The following is a 24,303-nucleotide window of genomic DNA, read 5'->3' on the forward strand; positions in this document are numbered from 1 at the left end:
CAGCTCAGAAGTCCCGGATTGGCAGGAACCCATCCTCACATGCCTGGCTCCTGAGTCAGAAGCTGGGCATGTGTGGGCAGGTTCAAGCCAATCCAGGTCTTTTGCTTCAATTTTCTCCAGTGGCCAGGATGCTGAGAGAGCCTCTGAAATCCAGGATGTGGGGGTAAGTGGATTAGCTCCTCCTGTTGTTGTGCCTCTGCCTGGTGAGGAGGGGGATAAAGCAGGATCCCCACCCTCAACCCAGAAGCGGGTGGGTAGTGTAGTATGGGATCATTTTGAGGTGGCAGATGATCCCAGGTATGCTACCTGCCAGCACTGCTGTAGGCAGATCAACCAGGGCAGGGATGTGAAACACTTCACCACCGCAGCAATGCAGCTACATCTCAGCAGGCAGCACCCCTTGCCCTTGTTCCTCCTCAGCCTGGCACCAGTGGGAGCATGCCCTAAAACGACATCCCCCTCTCACTCCAAAGCCCCTGTCCCCAAGAAGCAGAGGCTGGCCACCCTGGACCAGTGGGGGAAAGGTGGAGGCAAAGGAAGGCATGTTTCGAAGGTGAGCAAGATCACACAGAGCACTGGGGAGATGCTTGCTGTGGATGGCCAGCCCTTCGCCTTTAAGTGTCCAGGGTTCAGGCGGCTCATGGCCCCATGCTACCAAGTGCCTGCACACACCACTTAGCAGGATGGTGGTGCTCTCCCTGTATGAGGCATGCAGGGAGTACTTGAGAGAAGAGCTGTGGAAGGCAGGTCCGCAGGTAGCCTTGCATTTCACCTCGGACATCTGGAGCAGCCGGGGTGGAGATCACGCCTACCTCTCCCTCACAGGGCACTAGTGCGATCAGTCAGGGTGTCGGTGGGCTCTCGTTCAAGTTGAGGTGATGGATGGGTCCCACATAGCAAGGAAGATCATGGTGGCCATGAACCACATGGTGCAGGGGTGGCTTATTGGGCAGGGTGAGCTCACCTGCAGGTTCATGGTCACTGACAGTGGGGCCAGCATGGTCAAGGCAGTACGTGATGCCAGCTTTGTTGGCATCTGCTGTGTGGCACACAAGTTCCACCTCATAGTCAGGGATGCCTTAGAGGGGGACAGGGCACCATTGAATACTCTACCCTTTGAGCCAAGAAGTGATCTATCCAGTTTTCTATTCCCCTTAGAGACCATTCATCCAACTCATACTGCCTTAGCTTGCTTGCAAGAATGTTGTGGGAGACTCTATCAAAACCTTGCTAAAGTCAAGGTATACCACATTCACTGCTCTCCCCTCACTCACAGAGCCAGTCATCTCATCAGAGAAGGCAGTTAGGTTGATCAGGCCTGACTTGCCCATGATGAATCCATGTTGACTGTTCTTAATCACCTTCTTCTCTTCCAGTCCACAGTCGAGAGACTGCGTGCAATCAGGGACTGTGAGCAGGAGATAGACTCCTATTGCCAGGCCCTTCTCCCCTGGGAGCCGGAGGGTAGACTATGGTCTCCCTCCAGGACAAGGGAGGACTCCAGGACCTCCCATTCTGTCCAGTCAGGGGGATGGACCAATATGGTCAAGGGCCCTAAGTCCTGCCATACCAAGGCCCCTGCCCCACCAGATCTTGGCAACAGGTACGAACCTCTTGCAGCCCCAGCAGAGCCTGCTGAGTTGCCAGCTCCCACAGGCAACACAGGCTTAACTGCAGCTACCACCCCTGCTCTCCCCAAGACAAAATGTAGTGTTTGTCATGGGAGACTCCATCCTGAGGGGGACTGAGGGGGTAATCTGCCACCCTGACCCCTTAGCTCGGGAAGTCTGCTGCTTCCCAGGGGACCGCATCCAAGACATTGTGGAGAAGACCCCTAAGCTCCTCCAAACCACAGACCACTATCCCATGCTCCTTATTCATGTGGGCACCAATGACATGGCTTGGAGCGCTCCCAGCCAGGTCATGAGGTGCTACAGAGATTTGGGAGCGGGGCTAAAGGGTCTGGGGGCACAGGTGGTGTTCTCTTCAATCCTCTCAGTCTTGGGGTATGAGCTGAGGAGGGAGATCCTCAGCTGATGAGCTGATCCAGGTAGTTAACCAAAGACAGTGGCGCTGGTGTCATCGGGAAGGCTTTGGCTTCCATGACCACAGCCCGCTCTTTGGAGAGAGAGGCAGCGAGCTGCTGGAAAGAGATGTCCTCCACCTCTCTCCGCTGGGGAGGAGGCTCTTCTCACCTAGACTGGCTGACCTGCTCCACCGGGCTTTAAACAAAGCCTGCTGGGGAACGGGGGGACTACTGCCGCTGCTGGCCCGCTGAGCAACCCTTGCAAAGCCAGCAGGCCAAGGCACTTAAGGGAGCCCACCCATGCCCCAGCCCTGGAACAATCTGTGGGCAAGACAAGAGCCCCCAAGGGGACACAAATGCCTGCCTGTACACAAATGCCAGGAGGTTGGGGAATAAGCAGGAGGAACTCGTCCTTCTGCTTAACACAAATAATTATGATGTCATAGGAATAACGGAGACCTGGTGGGACTCCACGCATGATTGGACCACGGGTATAGATGGCTATACCTTGTACAGGAGAGATCAAGTCGATAAAAGCGGCGGGGGTGTAGCTCTCTATGTTAAGGAAAGCTATGCCCCCCAAAGCTATGCAAGCTGATGTTGGCGACCAGGGTGGATGACTGGAGAACCTCTGGGTTAAAATCTGTGGGGAACACGGCACAGGGGACACAATGGTGGGAGTCTACTAAAGACCTCCCACCCAAAGTCAAGAGCTAGACCAGGAGTTCACCCAGAAACTGGCTGAGGCAGCATGCTCCAGGACCATGGTTGTCATGGGTGACTTCAACTAGCCAGACATCTCGTGGGATGTCTCAGCAAAATCCGAGTGGTCGCAAAGCTTCCTCTCGTGCGTGGATGACCTCTACCTGACTCAAGAAGTCTATGGGCCAATAAGAAGTAAAGTGCTGCTCAACCTGGTACTGGCTACTGGGGATGACCTAATCGGCAACCTAGAGATCGATGGGAAGCTGGGTGACAGCAACCTGACAGCTGATCACCTTCACCATCTGCCGTAAAGCTGACAAGTCAGTCAGCAACACTGAAGTCCTTGACTTCAGGAAAGCTGACTTTGACAAGCTCAGGAGGCTTGTCAGTGAGGCCCTAAGGGACCACGACCCCAGAGGGAGGGGAGTTCAGGAAGAGTGGTTGCTCCTCAAGGGAGCAATCCTCGATGCACAAGCTAATTCTATTCCATCTCGGAGGAATGGCAGCAAGAGGGCACAGCAGCCCCCCTGGCTCTCCAGAGATCTAGCAGACCTCCTGAGGCTAAAAATAAAGACCTACAAAGAATGGAGGTTGGGATTCACCTCCAAGGAGGAATACTCTGCACTGGTCTGGTCCTGCAGGGAGCAAACCAGGAAAGCCAAGTCTGCAACTGAACTCCAACTAGCTTTGAGTATCAAGGACAATAAAAAGTCCTTTTCAGATATGTGGGGAGCCAGAGGAAAAGCAAGGGCAACATTGGACCCATGGTAAACCAGGTGGGACAACTGACAACTGACGCCCAGGAAAAAGCCAACCTATTAAATGGGTACTTTGCGTTGGTCTTTCATCAGTCCCATGGGACGCCCATGCCCACTACGGGACAGGAAGGTCTGGGTGAGGGAGATCCCTTGCCCTCCATCAATGCTGATGTTGTGAAGGAACACCTTGAGAGGCTGGATACCTTCAAGTCAGCTGGCCCTGAAAATCTACACCCCAGGGTCCTCAAGGAGCTGGTGAGCATCATAGCCCAGCCTCTGGCACAGATCTTTGAGAACTCCTGGCGCTCTGGTGTAGTGTCCGAAGACTGGAAGAAGGCCAATGTAGTGCCTATCTTCAAGAAAGGGAAGTAAGTGGATCTGGCAAACTATAGGCCCATCAGCCTGACCTCTATCCCAAGGAAGGTCTTAGAAAAGTTTATTAAAGAGGCCATCCTTAATGGACTGGCTGACGCCCAGATCCTGAGTGATAGCCAGCATGGGTTTGTTGCGGGTAGGTCTTGCTTGACCAATCTCATTTCCTTTTACAACTAGGTGACCTATCACCTGGACAAGGGGGAAGAGATTGATATCATATAGCTTGACTTCAAAAAAGCATTCGATCTGGTATCCCATGATCGCCTCTTGGCAAAACTGGCCAATTGTGGCCTTGGATCCACCATGATCCCCTGGCTGGGAAATTGGCTCTGTGGTTGGACCCAGAGGGTGGTGGTTGATGGAAGTCGATCATCATGGTGCCCTGTGACCAGTGGGGTCCCCCAAGGCTCTGTCCTTGGACCCATATTGTTCAACATCTTCATTAATGATGTGGACATTGGAGTCAGAAGCAGACTGGCCAAGTTCGCCGATGACACCAAACTTTGGGGCAAAGCATCCACACCTGAGGACAGGAGGGCGATCCAGGCTGACCTGGACAGACTCAGAAAATGGGTGGACGAGAACCTGATGGTGTTTAACAATGAAAAATGCAAGGTTCTCCACCTTGGGAGGAAAAATCTGCAGCATCCTTATAGGCTCGGCAGTGCTATGTTGGCTAGCACTATGGAAGAAAGAGACTTGGGGGTCATGATTGACCACTAGATGAACATGAGCCTTCAATGCGATGCTGCAGCTAGTAAAGCAACCAAAACATTGGCTTGCATCCATAGATGCTTCTCAAGCAAATCCCGGGATGTCCTTCTCCCCTTGTACTTGGCCTTGGTGAGACCACAGCTGGAGTACTGTGTCCAATTTTGGGCCCCACAATTCAAAAAGGATGTGGAGAAGCTTGAGAGAGTCCAGAGAAGAGCCACGAGCATGATCAGAGGCCAGGAAATCAGACCTTACGACGACAGGCTGAGAGCTACAGGGCTCTTTAGCCTGGAAAAGCGCAGGCTCAGGGGTGATCTGATGGCCACCTATAAGTTTGTCAGGGGTGTTCATCAGGAACTGGGGGAATGGTTGATCACCAGAGCGCCCCAAGGGATGACAAGTTCGAACTGTTATAAACTCCTGCAAGACCATTTCAGGCTGGACATAAGGAAGAATTTCTTCACTGTTCGAGCCCCCAAGGTCTGGAATAGCCTGCTATCGGAGATGGTTCAAGCACCTACATTGAACACCTTCAAGCGAAAATTGGATGCTTATGTTGCTGGGATCCTATGACCCCAGCTGACTTCCTGCCCTTTGGGCGGGGGGCTGGATTCGATGATCTTCCGAGGTCCCTTCCAGCCCTAATGTCTATGAAATCTATGAAGTACTTAGAAATGGATTGCTTGAGGATCTGCTTCATGATTTTTCCAGGGACTAAGGTGAGGCTGACTGGTCTGTAGTTCCCCGGATCCTCCTCCTTCCCTTTCTTCAAGATGGGTACTATATTTGCCCTTTACCAATCAGTTGGGACATCTCCCAAATGAGATGATCAGTCCTGTATGAGGGAACTGACGAAGGATACAGGAGAGGGTGATAGTGAGTTTTCCTCCAGGTACTGAAAGCATGTCATTGTCTTTGTCATTGAAAAGGACTGTACATGCACAGCTCAGAGCTGATACACCCAAGAATCATCTGAAATAGAGCCCACTCTTTCGCCGGCACTTTGTCAGGCATTCTGAATAACCTCAATAGGTGTCCCTCTTCCTCCCTTGAGATACTTGGGGACTTGCATTAGATTTACCATGCCATAATGAACCAACTATTCTCTTTCATGCAGTAAACCTGCAATCTGTGCCTGCACTTACCCTTGGAGGCAGACACAAGAAACAAGAAGCAACAGTCCTCTGCAGTAAGAAGAGGGCTGGGGAAGGATTGCCTCTAAGAAAGGCCTTGGAGGAGCACCACTCAGATCCTGGCTTTTTCCCCACATTGCCTGTTCTCCCATTTGTGTGTGAAACAGCACAGTCCCCTGACATGCATTCCAGCACAACCCAGCCCTGTTCAGTGGGGCTATGTGAAGCTTCGGTCCCTGATTTGATTCGGAGGAGATTCGGCCCAATTCAGTGGCTGAAACTCCAAATCCAAATTGAATCAGAACCCTCTGAATCAATTGGGAGAGATTCAGAAAGATTTGGAGATTCGGACATAGACACAACTTTAAATGTTTTTTCTACATACCTTTAGGTAGCAGGTGGCTCATGAACACTGCGATGCTGGGGCACATGGAATGTCACACAGGAGTGTGACCCACTTGGCAACAGTGTGTGTTGCCCACTTGGCAACAGACCCAGAAGTGGACCAGAAACACTTCCGGTGCACTTCTGGGTCTGCCGGGAAGTGTGTTGGCCCCCCCTCATGTTCCCCTCCCGGCTCAGCAACTGGTGCCTCCTGAATCTGGGGGGCACCCAGGGTCCCCCTGTGGCCAATCACCAAGTTGAAGGGGGTGCGGGAGGGGTCCCTGCACACTCGCCAGCAGACCCAGAAGTGGACTAGAAGTACTTGGGCAGTGGGGTCCCGCAGGTCTCGGTCCTTGGACCGATACTCTTCAATATCTTCATCAGCGACTTGGACGAGGGAGTGAAGTGTACTCTGTCCAAGTTTGCGGATGATACAAAACTGTGGGGAGAAGTGGACACACCAGAGGGCAGGGAACAACTACAGGCAGACCTGGACAGGTTGGATATATGGGCGGAAAACAACAGAATGCAATTCAACAAGGAGAAATGCAAAGTGCTGCACCTAGGCAGGAAAAGTGTCCAGCACACCTACAGCCTAGGAAATGACCTGCTTGGAGGCACGGAAGCAGAAAGGGATCTTGGAGTCCTAGTGGACTCCAAGATGAACATGAGTCGTCAGTGTGACGAAGTCATCAGAAAAGCTAATGGCACTTTATCGTGCATCAGCAGATGCATGACGAACAGAACCAAGGAGGTGATACTTCCCCTCTATCGGGCGCTGGTCAGACCGCAGTTGGAGTACTGCGTGCAATTTTGGGCGCCGCACTTCAAGAGGGATGTGGATAACCTGGAGAGGGTCCAGAGAAGGGCCACTTGTATGGTTAAGGGCTTGCAGGCCAAGCCCTATGAGGAGAGACTGGGGCACCTGGACCTCTTCAGCCTCCGCAAGAGAAGGTTGAGAGGCGACCTTGTGGCTGCCTATAAATTCATCATGAGGGCACAGAAGGGAATTGGTGAGGCTTTACTCACCAAGGTGCCCCCGGGGGTTACAAGAAATAATGGCCACAAGCTAGCAGAGAGCAGATTTAGACTGGACATTAGGAAGAACTTCTTCACAGTTCGAGTGGCCAAGGTCTGGAACGGGCTCCCAAGGGAGGTGGTGCTCTCCCCTACCCTGGGGGTCTTCAAGAGGAGGTTAGATAGGCATCTAGCTGGGGTCATCTAAACCCAGCACTCTTTCCTGCCTATGCAGGGGGTCGGACTCGATCTATTGAGGTCCCTTCCGACCCTAACATCTGTGAATCTATGAATCTACTTCTGTTCCCCTTTGGGTTCACCACCGAGCATGTGGTGCCGGGGGGGGGCTGCACTCCTGTGAGACGCTCCATGCACCTCAGCATCACAGCGTTCACAAGCCACACTGGTACCTCGAGGTATGTAGAAAAAGCATTTAAAGCTGTGGCTGTGTCCGAATCGCTGATTCACTGAATCGGCATCAAATCGGATTCGGCCGAATCAGATCAGGGACAATAACCCGAATCAACTAATCAAATCATTGACCCTGATTTGGGCTGAATCCAAATCGAATAGGGCCCACTTCACATACCCTTACTGTCCAGCCACGTTCAGTATGGAGCTCGGAGTGAGAATGCATGACTGGAAGAAAGAGTGACTGCCTGTCTTCTGGATTGTGCTGTGGATCTCTCAACCTCAGTCCCTGCAGGATGGCAAATGTAGCCTGTAGGTAGACTGGAAGGCAGCCTGTGCACTTACAAACATCCAAGCCAGAGCACTACACTGCTGAGTGTTCACAGATATAGGCAGAGCTCTCTGTTCTGGGATTCAGAACAAGACATCAGTCCTAGCATGATGTGGCTAGGACTTTCCTGGGGAATCCTTCAGGGTCATCTCCTCCAGTCTGCCCCTCCAGCCCCCTGGGGAAATCTGCAAGGGGTTACATCCTCTAGGCACAGAAACGCTTTGCACAAAGGCAGGGGCAGACAAAACTCTTGGGCTAAAGGCAATATCTTTTATTAGACCAACTAAATAGTAATAAAAAAAAATTCTCCAGAGGAGAGTTCAAAGTTTGTAAAAATTCTTCCAAGTAGAAGAAAAACTTCATCTTGCACAGGAAAGATAAAGGATAGTAGTTCCCCTTGGTTTCAAAGTCCATTTGTGAAAAAGTTGCTCTGTGAATATGCAGATTAGGCAGGGACAAAGCTCCAGCAGATTTCTTCTCTAATCTGGGAAAACTTTTACAATCTTTGAGCTCTCCTCTGCCTGATGAAGGGTGTTTGGAACTGAAAGCTTGCAAAGAAAGATTTTTTTTTTGCTAGTATTTAGTTGATCTAATAAAAGATATTGCCTTTAGCCCAAGACTTTTGTGTGTCTCTGCTTTTTAGACCAACATGGCTACAAGCTATATCTCTGTACACAAAGGTAGATGCTCTTGGGACAAGGAGGTTGGCAGTTTCTCTTCTTCTCCTGGCCTTTGCTTAAAAGTTTGCACACTTGTTCCAATGTAGTGGTGGGGAAGGAGCTAACTGAGCTGTGGGAGGAATTGACCTTGTTCACCTGCAACTCCAAACTGAATGTGTTTCAGTCTCACCAGAACAAAAACCTAAAAAAATGTTGTTTTGGATGAAATGGCCCATTCTTTGGGGAACGTTCAGGACCAGACTGCCGCCAAACATGGGTTCAAGTGGGGAGCCTGTCTGACCCCACAGGCCTTCCCTCAGACAGGCTGGCAAAAACTGGAACAGGATGACTTGCCAAAAGAAAGAGGTGCTGCCCAGTGGGACATGCTGGGCCAGTGTTGCAGCACTGCTCCCCAACGAACCTTGGTGCCCAGATTCTGGGAGGGTGGCAGGCTCTTCCTGAGGTCTGACTCTGTCATTGTGTCTGCTTGCAGCTCTGCAGGATGACTTTCAGCTGCATCCCAGTGACCTGGTGGTGGCAGTGGGGGAGCAAGTGCGGTTGGAATGTGCACCTCCAAGGGGACATCCTGAGCCCACAGTGTCCTGGAAGAAGGATGGAGTGCCTATAAACCAGGAAAGCAGTCATCATGAAGTAAGCTCAGCTCCACTACATCGCCTCAGACCCTTCTCTCCCTCTGCTTTGGCCTTTGCTTACTATCCTCACACTTCCTGCCTGTCAGAGTACAGGGATCATGGCATTCACCTCCTGTGGGTGCAGAGCTCCATGTGGGTGGCAGCCACTTCCTGGGGCCATCTGTTGCCAGGAAGCCCTATGGGTGGCCCTGCTTCTGCTCCCGCTCCCACTGTTTGCCATCTGCAGGCAGCCACTGGTACCAGCACTGCTGGGTCAGGATGGGATGGGACGGGACAGCCCCACCCCACCCCACCGGGGCTGGCATAGGGATCAGAGGGTAGCCAAGGGTGACATGAAGCCCATGCCCCCTTCCCTCCCTAGGCCATCCTCAGCCCAGGCCCCAACCCCAGCTCTGGCCTGTCCTGCAGTGCTGGGGGACTGCAGCCCTGGCTGTGTGACACCTGCCTGGCAGAAGGGGCTGGTCTAGGGGCCAGGGCCAACTTCACTTCAGTGGCACTTAAGGGCCCCTGGCTCGCCTTGGACTTGCCAAGAAAGCCCAGGCACAGTTCCCTGTTGGGCACAGAAAACACCTGCCCTTACTTGGTGGGGGGCCTCCAGTTTTCTGTTTGCCCAGGGCCCCAGCAAATCTTAATCCACCACTGCCTGGATGCAGTAAGTACAAAGCCAACTCAGCTTCCAGGGACCCAGCTTTGGTGTTAGGATGTAGCCAGCTTGGTCTACAGTAAGGCTGTCAAAATCACCTTGCACCCTGTGCCAGATCCCACAGAGCTTCTTTTGGGCCAGATCCAGCTCAGGGCATGTACTGGTGGCCAGCCCAGCTCTAACTGGGGCCATGCAGCAGAGGCAGTGCTGCAGTTTTGGCTCCTGCTGTAGGCCATGCTCCTGAGCAGAGCTGCCACTTGCCACATGCATTCCTCATGCTGCAGCAGCACCTCTAGCTCTGGCAAAGGGTATGTGGTAGTGGTGGGGGTGGTGGTCAAAGTATGGGAAGCCATGGTAGTGGCAGCAGGCAAAGCAGCTGGAGGGTGACTGGGCGTGTATCAGCCTTTATTTGCCCTCCTACCACTGATTGCCATGTTCACTAGGGCCCAAGGGCTCCGTCCGGATTCAGCAGCAGGCCATACCTCTGGCCACCCCTCTACCAACTTCAGGTGGCTTGCTTGTAGCCCAGCGGGCTGAATAGAGCAGCCTCACGGGCCATATCTGGCCTGTGGGTTGTTTGACACCCCTGGTCTACAGGTATTGGTGTCATTGGCACGATGCAGCTGTTGGCTTCTAGGGTCCTGGCCCTATTGCTGGGACAGAGGCAGCCCAGAGGCCAAGGTCTTAGCTTCCTGACTAGGATGCAACTTGGCCTTTAGAGTCAAGGTACCTCCGTAAGGGTGAAGCCAGCATGACCTCTGGGTTAAAGCTTTGTTGTGAGGGTGAAGCTAACTCAGCCCCAGGTGGATGGAGTTAGGGCCTACCTGTCTCTAGCCCAAATTTCCTCTCTCAGCCATCTCTCCTATATTCTCAACTTGAAGGAGTTTTGCCACTGCTGCCCCTAGTCCAGGTTGGGGCAGGGGTTCAGCACTGGCCTCCCCCCAGTGCTGAGTCACTGCAGGGACTGGTTGTGTGTAAAATTTGGGGAGGATACCAAGTGGGGCCTAACCTGCTTCTCTCCTTCCTTGCAGATCTCCAGTGGGAGGCTCCTGGTAGCTCATGCCCAAAAAAGTGACTCAGGAGTGTATGTCTGCGTGGCTTTCAACCAAGTGGGCAAGCGAGAAAGCAAGGTGGCTCTTGTCTCTGTCCTGGGTGAGATGGCTAATGCTTGTTGTTAAGTTCCTTACTTAACAGACTACTGAGACTTACTTTTCTCCAGGCCCAAAACAACAGACAGTTTTATTCAGGAACAAACAACACCTAACTGGGAAGATAAAAAAGTTACTCTGGAACAACAGAGGGTGGAGTTCTAGCTCTCAAGTTCCATCCCATAATAATAGGGACTAACAATTTCACCCTATAATTGCCCAATTACTACACTTGTGTTCCCTTCTGTAGAGCATTTCCTGTTGAGTGTATTATGCAGCTGGTATCACAACAGCTGACACTAGGAACCACTCAACTGGTCAGGGGCTGTACCTCTGACCTGCAAGACCTCTGATAGCACCTGCCCTCTTTCTGAGCTGCCCAACATAGCTGCAGGCTAGAGTTTGTAGCAGCAGGTTGGTTGCCTAAAAGCAGGGCGAGTTTCTTTCAGGACTTAGCAGCAACTCATCCTCTATCAGGGAGACAGGAGCACTTGTCAGCTTGTACAAGTGTGCCACCTCCAGGCTACCTGGGACAAGGCAGCTTTTGGATGGTGCTACTGGAGCAGAGAGCTCAGGAGAGCTGCCATGCCAGAAAGAGCCCCTGCCTGCGTTGGCTTTTGGGAGGGAAGGGAGATCCTTCCCAGGTACTCTGGCCCTGCCCCTATTGAAGGGATGCAGGAGAACCCCTGTATTAAGGCCCAGGAACATGCAGGGAGAAAAGTGGAGAATGTGCCCTGAGATCCTTCCATCACTCTGTACCCAACTTTTGCATTCTGGAACGTTGCTGTCCTCTGGGCCCCTTCTCTGGGACTGGTACTCTGGTTCATCTGAAGAGACTCATTCTTCCTGAGCTTCCTCAGGGCCTTCTCTGGTCACAGCTTCACCCTGAAGGCCCCCTGCTCTGGATCCTGATCACCTATTGGAACACTTCAGAGGCTCTCAGCAGCAATCCCTGGGCTCCATCCAACTGGAAAGATTCTTGTCAAAACCACAAGAAACCTCTACCTGGCCAAGTGGTTTATATACATGAGTGTTTTCTCTTGATAGCTGCTTTCCCTGGAGAAGTCACCCAGCCATTTTCAGGGAAATGACTCAGTTTCCAAGCTCAGATTCCAGGGAGGGTTGCAATTGCTTTGCATACTGCTCACTTCCTCCCACCTGTAACCAGATTTGCCTGTGACCAGATGGGAAATCATTTCCAGATGTATACATACAAAAGTGGGGCCAGGGTTTGAGTCAAATCAGCTTCCCCACAACTTCCTGGAAACATGCTTCCTCTTCTCCCTGAACACTATACAATCAAAATGGGAATGACCCACACTTTGTCCCAGGTTACACTGGAATGAAGAAATCCCAGTATTTTAAACTGTGAAGCTTGTGGTAGAGGAAGTTTTCTCATTGCAGGAACCAAGGGAGCCAGATCATAACCAAGAAAACAAGAAAAACAAACTGTTTGCCTGTTACCACAAGTGACACCATGTTTACTGGCTAGGGTTCAGTCCCAAACATTCAGGTCTCCTGCAATTGCTGTCTTTCCCGTAGCCCAGTCCCACAAGGAGACTGGACACGCACAGTAGATTACACACCTCTGCAAGGCAGTTCTAGTTCCTTGTTGAGCAGGAATCCTGGGTTCTGGCCTGGATCTGAGGCTGGATTGTGATGTGGTAGCTTGGGAAATGTTAACCAAAGTGTATACATTTTGCATCTAAAGTGTACAAGGTAGTATGACCAAAGTTGGGTTTGCCATGTTAATGCTTTAGAGTGTGTGTAGAAGTGCTCCATGCATGTTTTACAGTGCAGTAATTTAGAGCACTTTCTATAGCACTATAAAATTACAATGCTCTTAAACAGGACAGAAGTGCAGTGTTTGATTGGGGGGGGGATCCTCTGAGCCCCCTGCACTTTCCAGGCTAGTAAGCAGCGATTGCACTGAAGCCTCTTGAGGCTTCTCCCAGGTCAGAAATATGACCAGTGTACAGAAGTTATGAAAGTGCTGTAGGTTGCTAAATTGCTGTAAAATACAGTGCTTCAAATTTAATACTTCATTTAACAAGGGTTAATGTAAAGCACTGTACCCATTTTTAAAGTGCTGTAAAGCTGTGTACTTCTGTGCTCTGGGGGGGCCTGTGGAGCCAGGCAGGGCAGCCATGGCCCCTCCCACAGGGCCCGCCTAGTGCTGGTGGCTCTGCTCCATGCTGCAGAAGAAGTGTTAAGACCCTCCTCCCCGGGTGCGGCGGAGACCCTGGCCTGTGCCCTGCCTTTGCAGGAGTCCCACAGGCCCTGTGCAGTGTTAAGGGGGCCCCACACAGGCTGATTTGCCCCAGGCCCTGCACCTCTCTAGGGTCGGCCCTGCTCATACATATGACGGATCTCTGCTCCCGTGCGTCGGAGCAGACTTGATTAACTGAGTCTGCTGCGAGTCTGCTGGAACATGCTAAGTAGCAGACTCTGGCAGCCTCCGTGTCACACGTATTCAATGTCCCCACATTTCAAGGTGGCAGCGAGGACGCTTTAACTAAAACTCATCGAACAAGCTTTAGTTAAAGCACCCCACCACCATTTTGAAACATAGGATACTGAATACACATGATGCTGTGGGCACTTTAATTAGAGTGGCTCTGAGAGCACTTGTATAGATGCCCCATGAGCCCCTGTCTCCCATCTCAAGCAATTGCTCAACTCACTATGAGCACTTGCTCTATCCTACTTGCAGACCATTGTCTGGCTGAGCTCCCCTCCATAAGCAATTTAATCCTTTGATGGCTGGCTTAGCATGCTGCCTTTCCTTCCTGAGGGTAGCATCATCTCTTCATGCTAAGGGCAAAGTGGTGGTCCCAACCCATGGCTTATTGTAGTAGCATAATGAGCAGTGGGTGACCAGGGCAGAAGCCACAGGTGCCCACTTGGAGGGATGCAAGAACAGCAGCCACTCCTGTTGCCTACCCAGCCTCCTCACCTCTGCAGCTGGCCAGTGCCTGCCACCACTCCTGCCCTGGGCACAAACCCTGGCTGTTATGCCTCTGGCTCATGGGCAGCAAGTTGCCCACGAAGGCCTCTAACACTGCTCATAGCCACAGGGGAGAGCAAAGTCTGCTACTACCTGCAGCTTGTTTCTTGTAGAGTTGTCCAATGGTCAGCAGAGGTTGACACCATTTGTCTAGGTTAAGGGCAAGATCCATAGATGTGAATGTTGCAGCTGGTGGCACCCCTGATGTCCAGAGCAACCTACCTCTCTGCCATCACTGTCTACCCGCTTCTCCCACAAGTACTGCACATGCTGGTAAAGGGCAGAGGCTTCCCCAGGCAGCCCTATGTGCAAGAGGTTGTGGGGATCCGATTCTGCAGCATGCAGTACTTACTAATTTGTGTGGTCCAAGTCTCTTTGTGGCTAATGTGTGATGGATCTCTGCTCCTTCCCTTCTTAGAGAAACCAACATTCACTCAAAGACCCACCGATGTTGTGGCCAAATTTGGCAGCAGTGTCCAGTTTACATGTGGCGTTCATGGCGACCCACTGCCTAAGGTGTGGTGGCACAAGGAACATGGGAAGCTGCCCGTGGCCAGGTGTGTGCTGTGTGTTCGGTCTGTGAGCCCAGCTAGCACTGTACTTAGCAAAGGTTTATCAGACTGTGTAGCCCAGAGGGTCTCAAAGCAGTTGACTAGCCCTGACTAGCTACCCTAGGCCCATTGCTGGGAGGTGGGGGCCAGCTGCAGGGAACCTTGGAGCCTGCCCTTCAGGCCAGCTCTGAGGAGAAAACTACACCCATTTTATATAGCAGCGGGAGGAACTGGTGGCAGCAGAACTGTCCTGGCTCCATACTAGCTGGGGGTCGAATGAGTGGGGCTGCTGCCTGACATTGCAGCCACTGACTATGGCCAGAGAAGGGTCTTAGAATTGCTGGGCTGTTGAGTTGGATGCATGGAGGGTGGATGTGGGAATATGGCTCCATTTGCATGGGTCTATCAAAAACTTCATGATGCATGGACAGCCTGAAGGAGAGTCTAGTCCAGAGTCCCACACAGATACATGCTCCCAGCCTTCAAGGCTCAGAAGCTTGCATGCCCATCTCCTGTTTGTGCCTGGTCCAGATATATGAGCCATATTTGTTACAGGATTGGCTGAGATCAGGGCCCCGTTATGCCATGTGAATATAGAGTGGCACAGAGACCTGGTCTCAAAAGCTGATGGAGCTTGTCTATGTCTCACCCTGCCAGGCACGAGGTAGATGAGGAGCACACTTTGTGGATCTATTATGTCACAGCACTTGATTCAGGCAGGTATATCTGCACAGCCCAGAACCAGGTGGGAACCACTTTGGCCTGGGCCTCACTCTCTGTGCAAGGTAAGCAACGCAGCCTTCAGCATGACAACACAGCAGGACTAGGCATGCCTGCAGACATAAAGAAGGGCTTGTCGCAACAAGGCCTGTGGCCAGCATGTGCTGGAGAGTAGATAGCATGCTGAGGGGGAGGAGGGGTAGAGAGTTATCACTTGCGACAAGCAGATGTAGCTGACATCCTTTTCTTTCAGAGCACAACTCCCCTCCACCCACTGGTCCCCATGGCTCTGGCCATCTCTCCCTTTCTGAGCTGACTTGGAGGGACCCTCCTCTTCCCTCCATAGGAGTCTATATGCTAGAGTACCAGCATCTGGGGAGCAGCAGGCAAATGCCTTACACCATCCTAAATGTGGTCTTACAAAGACTAATAAACCCCTCTGTGTATCAGTCCCCTATCAAGGGGACACATGCTCTGGGCCACAGGTTTGGGGTGGAGGTAGCTCTTGGATCTCAGTTGAGAGAGAGTGCCCCAGAGAATTCCCTTCTATGTGCTTACAGAGCCTGATTCTGCAGACACAGGACAGCATCCTTGTTCAGAGAAGCAGGGATACGAGCAAGTGGAGAAGATGGAGAGGGTCCAGAGGTTGCCAACAGACATGATAAAGGGGTTGGAAGGAAAGCTGCATGAGGACAAGTTAAGAGGTATGTTTAACTTGGAAAAAAGGTAATTGAAAGCACCCAGGATAGCAGTCTTCAAATATTTGAAAACCTGTGTAAAGAAGAGGGAGAACAGTTGTTCTCCCTTGCTAGAGAGCAGGACACAGAGCTCTGCTTTAAACTGTAGCAAAGCAGATTTAGATTAGATCGTGAGGAAAAACTTCCCTATGGTTAGAGCAGTGAGGCAGTGTGATAGACTGCCCAGCAGCATTGTAGAATCTCCTTCAGCTACTGATGAAGCTTTTCATACTGGCCATCTGCTGGAGGTTTTCAAGAGGAAGCTGGATAAGCATTGGCCAGGGATAGCTGAGGAAAAGCATTCATGCATTCCTGAAGGGGGTTGGACCAGGTGACCATGAGAGTCCTTTCCAGTGCTGTGACTATGGCAGAGCTGAAGTGATGCAGCTGCACCAGTAGGTAAGGCTATGTGACTCTCCCCCCTTACCTGCTGCCCGTTCCAGCACTTGCCTCCTCCCCATGCCTCCATGTGGATTTGCTTGTTGCAAGTCAGGTGGAAAGCCTGTGAGAGCATGCCCTGCTATGATTGGGTGTTTGATTGGTCAAATAATATGTGGTCAATTGATTGGTCAAATATTGGTCAAATATTCTAAGTATTAATTTATTAGAAGAGTGAAGAGAGACTTCAATTTTCAGTAGGTTTGGTATTTATGCTAATTACAAAGAACAAGTTAGTTAACAGTACTTGTGAAATTAAATTCTAAAAAAATATAATGAATTTCTATAACTATTGATATTAGGTAAGCGCAGCTTTGAATGATGATCAAAGCTGAACACTTCTGCCTTTCCTTGGCTTTTATTCTGAAACCCTAGGATTAAAATTAAAAAAAAAGAAACTACACAGAAATTAAACACACAGTAACTGTAAAAGACACAGGTCTATTGTTAAAATGCAGTGATGCTAAGTAGTCAGAAAGCCAACTCTTCAAGCACTTTGCTGTTTGCATTTTGGGATGCCTGCAGTTACAGCAGATGATCAGTAAGAGATTTTCTATGCTGATGGTTTTCATATGTTTCATAGATGTTAGGACTGGAAGGATTCTTCCCCAGCTATGCTTCCTAGCTCGTGGGGGAAGAGGGAGAGTGAGGGTCACATATCTTGCCTCCCCACCGAGGGGTAGTGGGCAGGGGCACCTACACCCTTCAGGACCCAGAGGACTCCTTCCAAGGGGAAGTCTTACTCCTCTTGGTCCCATGTGGGCATAGGTGCCACCATACAATATAACAATGAGCCCCTGTCTAAACCTTGTAGAACAACGGGCCCTTATAGAAACCCCAATGACATAGCAGCCAGCTGCTGCATTCACCAAGCATCCTGCCCTCTCTCCTAGGCTCTCAGTCCCAGAAAGCACAGAGCTCCAGGGATCGGGGATGGCTTCACCCTTTATGTGCAGCTGGTCAGGGAAACTGAGGATAGGAAAAATACCCAGCTGTTTAACCACCTGAATCCCCTATCCAGCAGAAGCCTGGGACCATCTGTCAGGATGTAACTGTTTGAGAGACATTCTGGTCTGGAGTGGTCAGTGCACGAGGGACCTTGGTACTGGGGCCCTACCCTGCTTTTTAACCAGGTGTCTTAGGGGGAACCTGCGGGAGCTGCATTTGGGGCTGGTGTTGCCAATGAAAACTCCCAACATCCATGCCCCATCTCAGAAGGACTAGAATGACTGGCTAGCCCAGGGTCCAGAGACGACTCTTGCTCCTTTATCTGTCTCTAGGCCCCCTGGACACAGGCCAGAGGGAGGATGTCCCACATGAGCTATCAGGCATCTATCTGCACCTGGATAATAGCACAGTGCTCCCTGCCTCCTCTGCTGTCCACCTGCACTGGAAGGTCAGTAAGCAGCACCCCTGGCACTGATTGCAGGGGAGTCCTGGCACAAAGTGGCTGTCATCAAGCATTGGGTGTCCTTTCCACCCATCCCAGGTGCCAGGGGATGGGGTGGCATCTCAGGGTGTTGGATGCTATACTCACTGGGGCTGAGCTGGGAGGGGAGGGGCCCTTGAGGAGTCTCTTTAACGGTGTGTGAAAAGTGATGAATCAAGCATGCTGAACTAGTCCTGCTGGAGCCAGGGGTCTAGCCATGCCAAGCAGAGATTGGGCTAGAAAATCTGTTCCAGCAGCAGAACTCTGCTCCCTTCCACCTGGGCTCCCCATTCAGTGCTGCCCCAGCCTCACTCTTTCCTGTTTCCTCCCCTGCTCCTGTATTCTGCTGGGGCTTCCACTGGTCTCAGAGCAGCCCAGAGGTGGATCCATACTGTCCTACTGGATGAAAGGCTGGTTCCTGGCCATAATATATCTTCATTTCTGTTGTAGGGCAGGGAGGGAAAGAGGTCCAGGTTTGCTTAGGGACAGCTCCTGCCATAAGGGCAGGCCCAGAATGGGAAGCTAGCAGTTTTCCCCAAACCATCAGCAGCAGGATGGCCCCAGAGCTCAAAAGCAAAGGAAAAACCCAGCACATATAACTAATCCAGCATGGGCCCCAGGTCCCAGACAGGCAATGGGAAATCACAGCAAACAGCACTATGCCCTGTGGGAGTGGAAGGGGGACTGAGGCTGCACTTGTAACCTGTTACAGGGAAAGTGTTGATTGCCTCCAGCCATTCTGAGCAGAGCAATGGCTGAATTCTGTGCCCTGCTCAGCCTGGCAAAGTCTAAACCTTGCTCCTGCTCTGAGCTCCTCAGTTCTTTAGCATTCTCTGACATTACCTCTGCAGGCCTTGTAAGACTGGTTCACCTGTAAAGATCCAGCTTGAGCAGGTGGAGATTGGAAATGAGGCAGGATTTCCTGTCAGTGCCAGCACAGAGAAGCAAGGGTTTGGGGTGATACCTTTTATTAAACCAACAGTATTGTTGCGGGGCATGTTCACCAAGCTTTTGGGCATGGGCTGTCCTACTGCAGGTCAGCTGAGCTGCATGGTTGTTCCAATAAAATATATTACCTAAAGGAACCTTGGACATGATGCCACTCACTCCCTCACATGTTCCCTGAACTATTATGGCCACCACAATACTCAGCAAAGCCTTTAGAACTGTTAGCTTTGTGTGTGGGTGTGTGTATGGGTTGGAGGGGTGGGCAGGTAGGGAGCTGGCACAAACAGCATTCTTGCCTTTTAGCACATTGCTAGCTAGAAAGTGGAACAGAGAGCTGGAAGCAGGGACTTAGGGCACTCTGTTTGACACCTGACTGTACATGGGGCACATTAACACTTCCTCCGAAAGCAGGGAGTGGCACAGCTTGAATAGTGTTAGCCAAGCTGGTGAGAGTCTCTCCTAGCGACATTGGTTCAAAGCCTTCCCCTCACTCCCACCTGCAGGGTCTGTATGGCTCTGTCATGAGGATGAAGATGCAGACTCTGTGCCCATGGTGTTTTCTGAGGTGGGGTCTGGGAGCTGATACCATTATAAATGTCAGTAAATTCCCTGGTTGCATCGGTAGCACAGTGCAGGAAGTGTCCTGAATAACTTGCACAGTTCTGCATCTGTCCCCAGAAACTGGCCAGGTGGATCCCTCTTCCCTTGTCCTCTGTGTCCACTGGATGGTCGTTACCTTTCAGGTGATCAGCTCATCCCAGCACCCTGAGGGTTTCACTGTGCTTTACCGCTCTCTGCATCCAGTAAAGATGAACTGGGCTGAACTGAAGGTACCCAAAGAACACAGCATCATCATCCCAGCACTGCGGAGAGGCTACAAGTATGAGTTTAAGGTTCGGCCCTACACTGGAAAGGTCCACGGCTTGGACAGCAACAGCAAGCAGCTCTGTATCCCAGAGGAAGGTACAGGCCCCCAGCTCCTCCAGCTTGTCCAGGCCCCCAGCTCCTCCAGCTGTAGGCCCTAACTCAGCCCCCTTTGGGACGGGAGGCAACGCTGGCCGATACCTTGTACATCACCATCCTAGACACCTGGCTGGGAGGCTAGGAGGTATTTGCTTGGCAGAACAAACAAATCCTTGCTGGCTTAGGGAAAGGCTGCTCACAAGCTTTTTGACCACCCTCTGCACTGTTCATCCCTGAAAAGCTATGCAGCCCCAGAGGGAGCTTATTGACAGGGGAGATGCCCCCAACAGAATATACACAGCAGCTGTGCAGAGGGAGCTGCCCGTGCAGCCTCTGTCCCTCCCCTGTGCAAGTGGAGCCTAGTGGTACTGGAGAATGGCCTTTCCAGCAGGCCCAAAGAGGTTCCACTGCACTGGCCCCTACTCACACTAGTGCCTGAATAACTCAGGCAAGCTCTAACCGTGCAGTACCTACAGTAGGCCCCTCACAGCCTCTGCCATGCACTCAGTTCTGGGGAGGGGCTCCTGGGAACTGCCTAATCCCTGGGTGGTTGTGTTCATCATACCTTATCTTACAGCTCTCCGGGGTGCCAGGGTCCAGATGCCCTGATGCTTACTTCTAACCTCCCCTGCCTAGGTCTGTCTTGCTTCTCTGGAGAGAGCCATGAGCCCTGTTTGCAGGGTCTTGCTACCTGAAGGCAAGTAGGCAGGTCAGTGTCTGTGGGAGATCTAAGAGACAGCAGTAGAAGTTTCAGTAGCTTTTGCCCTGAAGCCCCTAGGTCTCACTGCAGTGCTCAGGGTGCTCCATCCTGGCTTAGGTTCCCACATTTACAGGGCAGCTGATGCTCTTGCTGCTTTGGGGGGGTTCAGTAGCTCTGTTTCTTTAGTGCCAAGTGCAGCTCCGCAACATGTAACCATCACAAGAGGCAATGATGAGAATGGCACAGTCGTCATCAGCTGGGACCCTCCTCCTCATGACGCACACAATGGCATCATTAAGGGCTACAAGGTAAGGGCTTAGGCCCAATATGACATTGTCATACTTCAGGGGCTGAGAGAGGGTGGGAGGAAGGCTGTAAGCTGAAGGGAAGTTAAAGAGCTGAAGCAGCTAGGCAGGACTTGGCCACAGCTCTGACAGCAGCCAGGCTAGGAGAGCTGTGTGGAGTCAGAGTGTGTTGCAGGGATGATTCCAGGGTTACTCTAAACTGCCTGGTGAGAGCATCCCTAAAGAGCATTTGCCAGTTAGGAGCATCTAAAACATGGCTGTGCTCTCAACTTGCAACACCTTGCCCTGCACATGGACCTGACAAGGCTGACAAAGGGCCTGCATCCACAGTTGTCTGGCCAGAGCTTGAGTCCGGTCAGCTCCCTGATGGGGTGTGTCACAAGTATGCTATCTCTGGGGCCGGGGGTGTCTCTGCCGTGCTATCAGTGTGTTTGGGTGTGTTACAGGTCTGGTATTTGGGGAATGAAACTCACCATCACTCTAACAGTACAGTGGATGGAGGTACACACCGTCTGGAGACAGCTGTCCTGGCTACAGGGATTAAGTACTGCATCAAGGTGGCAGCTTTCAATGGAGCAGGGATCGGGGTGCCCAGCAACTCCACCTGCAGCATCATAGGTTAGATGCCCTATTTTGCCCTTAAATTTTTTTGTCAAACAAAAGACAAGCAGATATCATAGAGATGGGCATGGGGGAGAGAGAGAGAGACAGTTCCCCCTTGAAAACCTCAGTTACCAGTAGCATCCTTGCTGCCCTATTGGTTACATCAACCTCCTTCCCCTATAAACTCTTTTTCAGTGAACAGAGCCCTGGGGAGCACTGCTAGTCTGACAGCCCTAGACACTGGAGTCCTTTCAATGTCTAGCTGTGCAAGCGCCTGTCTCCAGCACTTTTCTCTGCCCTCAGGGACCTTCTGAGCTCAGGCTGCTCAGCCTTAGTTCCTTGTCTGAGATGCATGTCCAGAGGGCCATCTTTACAAACACAGTGGGTACCTATACACAAGCACTGAGGCATCCAGTGAGTGGCAGATGGGGAGCCAGGGCAGCTCCTTCAAGACTTGGCACTGCACCTTCTCACTGCCCTGCAGTTCTTGTGCTAGATGAACCCATATATGCAGGCTGTGGCATCAGCTAGTCCTGTACTGCAGCCTTTCACACACTCTGATGCCCTCCAGCTCTAGCCTGATCTTCTTCACCTCTTCCTTCCAGAGCCCCTGCTAGGAAAGATGACAAAGGCCCCAGAGGTGCTCTCCTTCATCCACATCTTGGGTGTAGTCCGACAACCTGCCTTCATCGCTGGTATGGGCTCCGTGCTCTGGATCGTGCTGATGGTCCTGGCCATTTACCTGTGCCAGCACCACAGCAGACAGTACAACCAAGGACAGCAGCACGTCTTGGGCAGAGGTGAGGGTCTCCTCTTCCGCCCCCTAGGAGCCATGTTTCAAGTGAGGCACCAGGGTCAGCCTTAGTGCACTTCAGTGGCAGGTTTCCAGTTATTTCAATGCCCTTCTTGACACCGGTGCCCAATTTGCAATTCTCATCCCCATTATCACCTGTGCAGTTTAGATGTGTAAGCACCCACACAGCTCCTGCACATGCTCTGTCAGGTGTGCACAAGCGAGGCAGGTACACAGCTATGTGCACATGCCCAGTGAATGTGAGTCATAGGATGGTAGCTGGGCAGGGATGCTGAATACACAAAACATGGAGGCTGGTGGAGTGCCCTAATTAGCACACTCCAGCAGACTTGATGAATCGAGTCTGTTCCAATGTGCTGTAATTACAGCGTCAGAGCAGTATCCCCACATGTCTACAGACTCCCTCAGTGCCTTAATCACTCTGCTACCAGGGCTAAAATATGGGAGGACCTCACTCAGGTATGCGCATACCTAGCTGTCTAGCCAGCATGTAGCCTACTGAACATGTGCAGTAGCTGTGGGGGCATATGCACATCCACACTGCATATGAAATAAGATCATAGCTGTGTGCAAGTGCCCAAAATACCTCTCACATGGCTGGAAACTGACCTTCCAATGAACAAGGAAAAACAGAATTCCCCCACCCTGAGCACAGGGACAGAGTTGCTGTCAGTTGGGGGCCAGCAGGAATCTTGGTCACCTGGCTCACTGTATTATATCTAAGCCACTTGAGAAGGCCCAACCACAGGAGCCCAACCCCAGCCATGCTCATTGGGGTCTGATGTTACCATTCCCCACTGGAAACTAGCTCCGGGATTGTATCTTGGCTCAACTCTGTGACAGAGTGCTGCCAAGAAAGGCATCCCCAGGAAGGCAAAGTACATAGTGCCCTGTCCTAAAGGTCTGAAGATGCATCCAGTGATTTCCATGATCACCCAGTGCCTTGTTTTGATGTGCTGGGAATGAAACCCTGGTATTCCTGTACTTAGCTGGTGTTGATGCAGCTGCTTAGGGTCTGAAGCCCTGGGATGGGCTGCACAGAAATGGGAAGGGGCTTTGCTAGGTGCACCCTGCTTGCCCATTGTCAGGAGCTGCATCTGTGTGATTCACTCCCCCTTGCTCCCCAGGGATGTACCGATATGGCAGTGAAGATACCGTCATTCAGCAAAGGTGAGTGACACCCCTCCCCAGGGCCAGGTGTGATCAGAGGGGTGGCTCAACCCCACAACAAGCAGGAACCTCTAGCTTGAAAAAATAAGGAGCTTCCTGAGGGCTCTGGGTCCAGCCCTCTCTCCCTGCATGTTGCAGGGTCATGCTTAGGAGCACATGCCAGCTAGGTAGAGCCAGCCCAAGTGCCCAGCATGCGGGGCTCTTGGTGGGAGGAAGGAGATCTCTGCCATATTATCAAGGCATGAGATGTTTCCATGCCCTCAGGCCTGCACAAAGGGATCTTGGGTCTATGATGGGTGCCAGTTGCTACCCAGAAGGGCTCCCAGCAGGAACCTCTAGTGCAGATACAGTGATGATGCTGAGACTGTAGTTTTCTTGGGCTGGTGCAGCTTCTTTTGCTTGAACATGGGTGCTGGTGCACAGTATGGTGCTGCCAACATAGCTATATCCACACAGGCAAGACCTTGCTGCTATAACACGCCAATCAATGTGCACCAGCAAAGTGCCTAAGCAGGCTTTCTGCTGAATGACCAGATGAGGGGAGGAATAGATTGGAGCAGCAAGCCCTATGCCAGAATGGTACACCTACCCTGCAGCAAGAGCTGTGGTTGTGGGGGCCTCAGCACCTAGGTTCTTAATGAGAAAGGAGTATGGTAGTGTGCCCACCTGTATGCCAGACCCCCAAGCAGCAGCTAGCTCTCCAGAATTGCTGGCCAGGGCAGGTGACAGTAGTCACAGCCCTGCAAGGAACCCCTGGCCTTCACCTTGCCAATGTGTCTGGATGTCTGCTCCTCTTTTCACCCCAGGACAAACACCAGTGACTCCCCATGGCTTTCAGACACCTGGAAATCCACATTGTACTCCAAGAACTTCAGTACCTGTAGTAGCCTGAGCAGCCAGCTCCTGTGGGCTGAAACCAAGGACAGGCTGGACTTCCACCACTCTAGTAAGTTCCTCTGCT

At 51.8% G+C, this 24,303-nt stretch overlaps 1 protein-coding gene across 2 annotated transcripts in view; it reads left to right on the forward strand.

Annotated features, from left to right (window-relative positions):
- The window catches only part of ROBO4 (roundabout guidance receptor 4), a 63,271-nt gene that overhangs the window by 14,869 nt on the left and 24,099 nt on the right, over nucleotides 1-24,303 (forward strand). For both annotated transcript variants that reach the window (XM_006258732.4, XM_014600877.3), the window contains exons 3-14: nucleotides 9,007-9,164; nucleotides 10,841-10,961; nucleotides 14,383-14,521; nucleotides 15,173-15,300; nucleotides 15,796-15,939; nucleotides 17,691-17,806; nucleotides 19,531-19,750; nucleotides 20,637-20,758; nucleotides 21,202-21,373; nucleotides 21,964-22,158; nucleotides 23,300-23,342; nucleotides 24,149-24,288. In XM_006258732.4, coding sequence (XP_006258794.3) covers nucleotides 9,007-9,164; nucleotides 10,841-10,961; nucleotides 14,383-14,521; nucleotides 15,173-15,300; nucleotides 15,796-15,939; nucleotides 17,691-17,806; nucleotides 19,531-19,750; nucleotides 20,637-20,758; nucleotides 21,202-21,373; nucleotides 21,964-22,158; nucleotides 23,300-23,342; nucleotides 24,149-24,288 — 1,698 coding nt within the window. The remainder of the gene's footprint in view (nucleotides 1-9,006; nucleotides 9,165-10,840; nucleotides 10,962-14,382; nucleotides 14,522-15,172; nucleotides 15,301-15,795; nucleotides 15,940-17,690; nucleotides 17,807-19,530; nucleotides 19,751-20,636; nucleotides 20,759-21,201; nucleotides 21,374-21,963; nucleotides 22,159-23,299; nucleotides 23,343-24,148; nucleotides 24,289-24,303) is intronic.

Source organism: Alligator mississippiensis, chromosome 16 (genome assembly GCF_030867095.1).
Source record: "Alligator mississippiensis isolate rAllMis1 chromosome 16, rAllMis1, whole genome shotgun sequence".
NCBI classification, from domain to species: domain Eukaryota; kingdom Metazoa; phylum Chordata; order Crocodylia; family Alligatoridae; genus Alligator; species Alligator mississippiensis.